General features: G+C 50.6%; 1 protein-coding gene across 1 annotated transcript; it reads left to right on the forward strand.

Annotated features, from left to right (window-relative positions):
- Positions 1–401: 401 nt before the first annotated feature.
- LOC104272433 (nuclear factor interleukin-3-regulated protein-like) lies at positions 402–1,301 on the forward strand. The gene has a single exon (XM_009867422.1). The coding sequence runs from the start codon at positions 402–404 to the stop codon at positions 1,299–1,301; it is 900 nt and encodes a 299-aa protein (XP_009865724.1).
- Positions 1,302–6,716: the final 5,415 nt, after the last annotated feature.

Genomic DNA, 6,716 nt, shown 5'->3' on the forward strand with positions numbered 1-6,716 from the left:
AAGTAGCACGTGAGAGCAATTTTTATTATCCTGGCTGAAGTTAGTTAGGCAAAGCATTCGTGATTGTTTGCTGAGTTGGCAAAGCATGTCCTTTATAACTGCTCAGCTGTAGACATTTTTTGGGTACTCTGTGATGAACTTTGCAGACACTGGTGAGATGTGAGTGCATTGATGTGCTGACAATATATTGAAAATGTGGCTCCAAAATGACAGAAATAGCTGAGGGAAGCTGTGCCCAGGTTAGGTGTGTGTGTGGCACTCAGCGTTCCTGGTACGACCGCAACAAAGATAAACCAATCACTTGGCTACATCGATTTATTTGTTGGTATTAATCAACAGCACCTTTAGTGGTAACGGGTTTGTGTTCCAATCCTGGCAGGACGCCATCTCTGCTCATGGCCATGGAAAACTTCATGGCACCGCTGAGCACCGTCAACGAGCTTGAGCTTCAGCAGAGCAAGACTAAGGTCCTCTACGGCAAGGTGAGCGGTCCCTCCCGGCGCAAGCGGGAGTTCATGCCGGATGAGAAGAAGGACAACATGTACTGGGAGAAGAGGCGCAAGAACAATGAGGCGGCCAAGCGCTCACGGGAGAAGAGGCGGCTCAACGACTTCGCCATGGAGAGCCAGCTGGCCGCTCTCGTCAAGGAGAACGCCATCCTCAGGACGGAGCTGCTGTCCCTGAAGCTGCGCTTTGGGCTCATCAGCCCAGACACCAGCACCTACCAGGGCCACTCCCTCCAGGACTTCCTGGGAGTTTATTTCAGAGGGCAGAGAGCAGCCTCCCCACAGCTCGAGACGGAGCCCTTTGCTAGAGGGTCCTGCTTGTTCTCAGCGAAGAGCTTTGTGCCAAAGGTGCTGGAGCCAGCTGACTTTCCCTGCAAAACCTTTGCCCCATCCCGAAACATCCTTGGCTGTGACTCAAAGCCAGCTCCCATGGACACACCTGGCTTTCAGCAGCTTAAGAAGCTCGATGCATCCTTCAGGTCCACAGCTTGCTCTCCATTCCTCAATTACCACTGCCCAGACGAATACGCTTTCCACTTATCTCTGTCAGGCAGTGCCTGCTTCTTGTGCCCTTCCCCACCTCCAGCCAAGGTGAGCAAAGAAAGCAGCACAACCGTCTCGGATGAAGACGATGAGCAGCAAGTGCCCAAAACTTCTCTCCTACCCCCATGCAGCTTGCCCTGCCCTTCAGAAGATTACCCGAAGGGCCGAAGCTGTGCTGCCCTACCTCACAAGCTCCGGATTAAGAGCAAAGCCCTCAGCAGCTTGGAGGACAGTAGCCTGGACTCCCACTGAGGTAGCAGAGGATCAGCCCGCTGTGGGGCCAGTGCAAAACCTTCCAAAGACATAAAGGGTTTGGAAGGAAGGGGTGGGAGGGAAATGTCCTATGCTTCAAAGAGGGAAGTCATTTTCCCTGCTTTGCATAAATGGTAACGGGGTTTATAGGGCTGGGCTGCATCACTACAGCACAACTGCAGCTGGCCATGATGTTCATCTGGCTGGGTGAGACCTGTGAGACCCGCAGGTCACTGTGTGACTACACCTGAGTTTCACATGGTTGCGCTGCTTACAAACCAAGCTAGAATTTGAGGTGTGGAGGGATCTGAGGCAGGGAGAGGATACAACAGTGGAGGTGGTGCCCACACCATGTAACATAACTAGAGCTCCTTGGGGTGGCAACCATTTTAATTACCTTTGCTTCATCATTGCCTTCATCTTCATGAATGTGCCCGAAGCCTTAATTGCTTGGCATGGGAAACTATTGATGGAAACAGCTTTAGACCCCTCTTGAGCAAGGGGGTCTCTGCTGATGCAGGGTGTGCAGCACCACTGGATGAGCTGATGTGGAACAGAATGGGCTGGACTTTACAAACGCTGTAAAAGCCAAGTTGTTGCAGAGATCTCTCGGTCATGGCACTGATTTCCACCCCTCTGTGAAGGAAGGAGGAGAGTTAGAAATGTACGATGCCAGGGGCAGGGAGGGAGATATCCAACAGGTTCTCCAGGTGTGACCCCTTTATGGATGTAACGTTACCGGCTCGCTCCCCTCCCGAAGGTTCACCCATGTCAGCTGGGCTGCTTGAAATGCTCCTTCCCAACTGAATCTGTGCAGTGAGATGTGTTGGGAAGCTTCAGCAAAGCATCGTTGTTGGAAATCCGCTCTGAGGCTGGGCAAGCTGTTCCCTGGTTCTCATGTGATCCTTCTGCTCCATCCCCAAGGAGGGTCTGTGCTGAGACATTTCTAGCATCATCTCCACATTGGCTTTAGCTGACCCTGGTGACAGTGTCAGAGGTTTCCACCCAGTGCCTCAGGAGACTGCTCTTTTCTGGATCCCCAGACTTTGTCTGATTTTACGTAATGCATTTGCGTTCAGCCCCTTTCCCCTTTTAAAGCATTTTTCTCCCTTTCACCTATGCACACACTGCATGTATTGTATATATTCCTTGCAGTATCTGCTGGGACACTTTCCCTGCCCATCCTGCCTTCTGACTGCTTAGACTTTGGGAAAGCCTGCACTGCAGCCACAGCAGTGAGCGTGGAGTAGTTGCGATACAGCTGGAGATCTTAAACCCAGACGGTCATGTAGCTCAGGGCTTAGAGTAAGGCAGGAGGCGTCCTGAGCTGTAGCTGCACAGAGCTAAAAGCCAGCTGAGCTTCAGTGAGCAGTAGCCTCACAGAGGTCTCTAAAGCCTTCTTTATGCTGTTCCTCAGTCACCTCAGTTTATAAGCCAAAGATAGTTCTCAGAGACATATTCCAGGTGTAGCTGTAACTTTTGTCCTCAGTTCTCCTTTCATGTTTTGTCTCTTTTCACAAGGAAAGGAGGATAATGCAGCTCTGATGTTTCTGTGCCTGTCACCCCTAAATATTTTTTGATGTGTTGGACAAATACAGCACAATCTGATGGAAGAAGACAGGTCTCGAACAGAACAAGCAACTTCAAATTGTTCTTCTCTGCCCCAGACATAGATTCTCACACAGTCTACCAAGTCCCTACTGATAGAAAAACTGCATTGCCTGCTCAGCCTTACTGGACACCAGAGATGACACTGTGAGCTCAACCTCCAGGCTCAGATCTCTCGGATTCTCCGCTTCTCCAGTTCTGCTGCTGACAGGACTACCCTGTTCCTTTTTTTGTGTTACATGGTTCTCACTAAAATTTCAGGCTCTGAAGAATAAGGACAATTGCCAAGAGTATTTTCCCAGAAAACTTTTTATAGCTAATAAAGAAATGCATCAATAATAAAGACTATGTCAAAGGACAAACCGCGTTACCTGCCATGGGATGTAATAATCCCTCCAATTGCTTTGTAAAAGAGGGCTGTACGTGGGGTCATCTGAGCTGTGGAGGTGCATCAATGTGTCGTGCCCAATAAAACTCTGTTTTCAGAAGCTGTGAGAGTTGTATTGGCCTGTCTGTTGGGGCTGTATCTGCACCAAATTTTCCTCCTTCTGGAACAGCCAGAGTGACAAATATATCCCACAAGGCAGCTGTGGACACAGGTTGAGCCGGCTGTGGGACATATACCTTCCTGATTTCTCTGTCCAAAAACATGTTTTCATCCTCTCTGTGTCTATGTCCTCACAGCAGGACCCTCACTTGAACCTGCTGCCCATCCATCTCTCGTGCTCTGTGCCGAGCCCGGTGCCGAGGAGCGGGCAGACCTCCCCACTCGCAGCCACCGAGGCCGGAGCCCCCGGGCTGCAGAGCGAGGGGAGCAGCTCTGCTGTATTCACTGGCACAAAGGGAAACCAGAGCGCTGCAACCACTCTTCAGGTGTGAAACTTAATGCAGTGATGCTTTCAGATTAAAAGAAACCACGAGCGGTTCGATTTCCTGTCCTATTCCCTCTGTCCTCTCTTCCCCTCAGAGCAGGAAGGGACAGCCCAGAACAAGAAGGCGGCTTAGAAATTATTTCAATAGAAGAAATTTCCTCCCTCCTGTGCCTGCCCCTCCCTGCCGCTGCTGGACCAGCTTTCCTCGCTGCCCTGTGGCGCTCCATGTGCCCGTGGAGGTTTCAGGATGCCACAATCAGCCGTGAGCGAGCGACGTGGGGCGCAGGCAGCAGCCTGACCCTGGCAGCAGAGATGAGGGTCGGTCACCCTGCTGGGATGGAAGAGTTTGGAGGATGGGGTATCTCCCAGAACCTGCCTTCCCTCCCAGCCCTGCTGCCAGGGGTCCAGGGCGAGGCGACCCCGAGAGGTTTAAACCTGCAGGTGCCCAAAGGTGATTTTTTGCGGGGAGCAGGCATGGTTCCACTGAAGGCAACAAAGAAATGAGTAACATTTCCTGTTTGTTGTGTCCCTGCTGTTGCACAAGCCGAGGGCCAAACCTGGAGCTGGGGTTCAGAGCGATGCGATCTGCCACGGAGAGAGAGGAAGGGTGTGACGGCAGCGGGAGACCGTGAAAGGGTGTGAAGGACGGCAGCCCTGGCCCCACACCTGGCTCATCTCACACCTTCTTACAACCTCTTCCTCTTGCTCCAGGTTTTGCTTTTGGTCCCTTCCAGGGTCCCTCGCCTGGAGGAGTTGCAGACAAGGCAGGGTGGTCATGTGTAACAGGGAAAAAACCCCACGTGTGTATCCTAAAAGGGAGAGGTGAGGAAGGTGTTTCTTGCCTGTATCTCTTTGGAAAGCTGTTCTGGTATTTTTTTTATCTGTCTCCCAGAAGAGAAAGGTCAAAAGCTACAGGCTAATTCAGTACCAGCTGGCTTTTAAGATCATACTGTTGCTGCAACCCATGATTAAACAGATAAACCAATGCCACAGATTCAATAACATTACTGACACTAGCAAATACAGCTCTGTGTGTATCAGTACCACTTGGTGATGTTTATTCTTAGGGCATAGGTGAAATTTAGAAATTGCACGGGGCAAGACATTTGAAGGCAAAAGCTGTCTCTGCACTGCACTCTCCCACCTTTTCACAGCTCCCTCAGGCAGAGATGTTTTATTTATGAAATCAAAAATGTAGTTTTTCTTGCTGTGACAGCTGGCAGGTGAATGGCCCCACGGCCGCTCCCTCCACACCTCCATGCACAAGGTCTTCGCATCACCACCACGTCCCAGGTGCTTTTCAGGGCAGGGATGGGGCTGAGATGTACGTGGGGATTCTCCTTCACACCTGCACCTGTGAGTGAGCCTGAGAGGATCCTCCGTGCACATAGAGAGCCCGACATCCTGCGGGAGCTGAGCCCAGCCCCTACTGCAGCTCTCCCTCGCTCCTTTGCTGGGGTCAGGAGCACAATCGTGGTCCCAGCTCAGACCTTCTCCGATGAGCAAGTCCTGGTGCATGTGGGTAGCCCGGGATCCCCCGAAGCACTGACACCGCAGATGTCATCCCAAAGCACAATGAGCAGAGGAAGGAATGGGGTGTAAATATCAACCCTTTGCTTTCCATAGGAGCTGGTGGGTTCAGCACTTCCCCGGGAAATGAGATACTTCAATTCCCATCTCCGGCTGCAGGGATTCAAAACTGCTTCCCCAGAGAAGGGAAACTGCCTGGGCGGGCAGCTCGAGCAGAGCCGGGCACCCTCCTTACTCCTCCACGGCCGAGAACTTGAGGTGCTGAGGGCTGGCACACCTCCAGCCTTCACAATCAGTATGTTTTCCTGCGACTAAAAAATATAACCATTTTGCTATAAATTTTTTTGGGGTGACAGTTGATCATAATGGAAAGTTCTCAAAAGCCTCAAACATATTCCAGGAAATACAGTTTAGGTGTTACTTTGAGAGGCACTGTGGTGGCATCTGTTTCCTAGTCAGTGCATTTAGTAAGTGGTTGAGAAAGAGCAGTAAACAGTGAAATGGAAAAGGTCCTGGTATTATATTCAGGCTGGCAAAAGCTGAAGATGACTGTGACAGTTGGGGAAAGATCTCACTATGCTCAAAGGCTGCAAAAGGTAGTGCAGGGGCAAATAATTGATGATAACTACAAAGGAGAAAGCCGTGGCCTTAAGAAATCATGTAGTAACTAGTAAGTAATAACTAGAACTCTCCAAGACAGCTCTGCTGTCCTGTTGAGCTTTTGTCATTACACTCCTCCTGGCTCTAAGAAGAGGCAGCAAATGATAGCAGATGGAAATGCAGAACTGCTCTGGTATGGAGCTTGGGGTTTTGAGTTGGCAAGAGGTAGCTGAGAGGGGCATGCTACAGGTATCTAATTACACACCGTAGGAGACACGTAGCATTTGAACAGCGAAAAATTGCTCACTGCTTTCCATAAGGCAGAATGAGCTGGCACCGAGTGGAAGTGGGCAGAGGATTTAAAAAAAATTTAAAAAAAAGGTGAAAGAAGATGTTGGGGATTTTTCATGTAGCACATGGCTGAACCATTCGACTTGTTGCCACGGGATGTTATGGATATAAGAGAGGTCAAAAAGCAACGAGACAATTTCAAGGAGGAGTGGTCTGTCAGGAGTGAGCGGTGGCAAGACTTTGGCTCAGGACGTCCGCAAAGCACAGCCAGGGGAGCTGAGAGGGCAGGTGATGCCGGCGCTGCTCTCACAGGATTTCGTTAAGCATCCACCAGCTTTGGAGACAAGCTGCGAGGCTGGATGGAGCTGAAGTCTGGTCCAAATGCTGTTCCATCACTGTGCCTCTGAAGAGGCACAAAAATTCTCTGCTGCCAGACACTGCGTACACCAAAACCAGCACCAAATCTCACACATTTCAGGTATTTTTCACACCTTTGTAGTGTTAGGTGGAGAGA

This window comes from Apaloderma vittatum, unplaced genomic scaffold (genome assembly GCF_000703405.1).
Source record: "Apaloderma vittatum isolate BGI_N311 unplaced genomic scaffold, ASM70340v1 scaffold6874, whole genome shotgun sequence".
Classification (NCBI taxonomy): Eukaryota; Metazoa; Chordata; class Aves; order Trogoniformes; family Trogonidae; genus Apaloderma; species Apaloderma vittatum.

Bases quoted from the DNA above. Each gene is read 5' to 3' on its own strand.
- LOC104272433 (XM_009867422.1), top strand. From the start codon at position 402: ATGGAAAACTTCATGGCACCGCTGAGCACCGTCAACGAGCTTGAGCTT.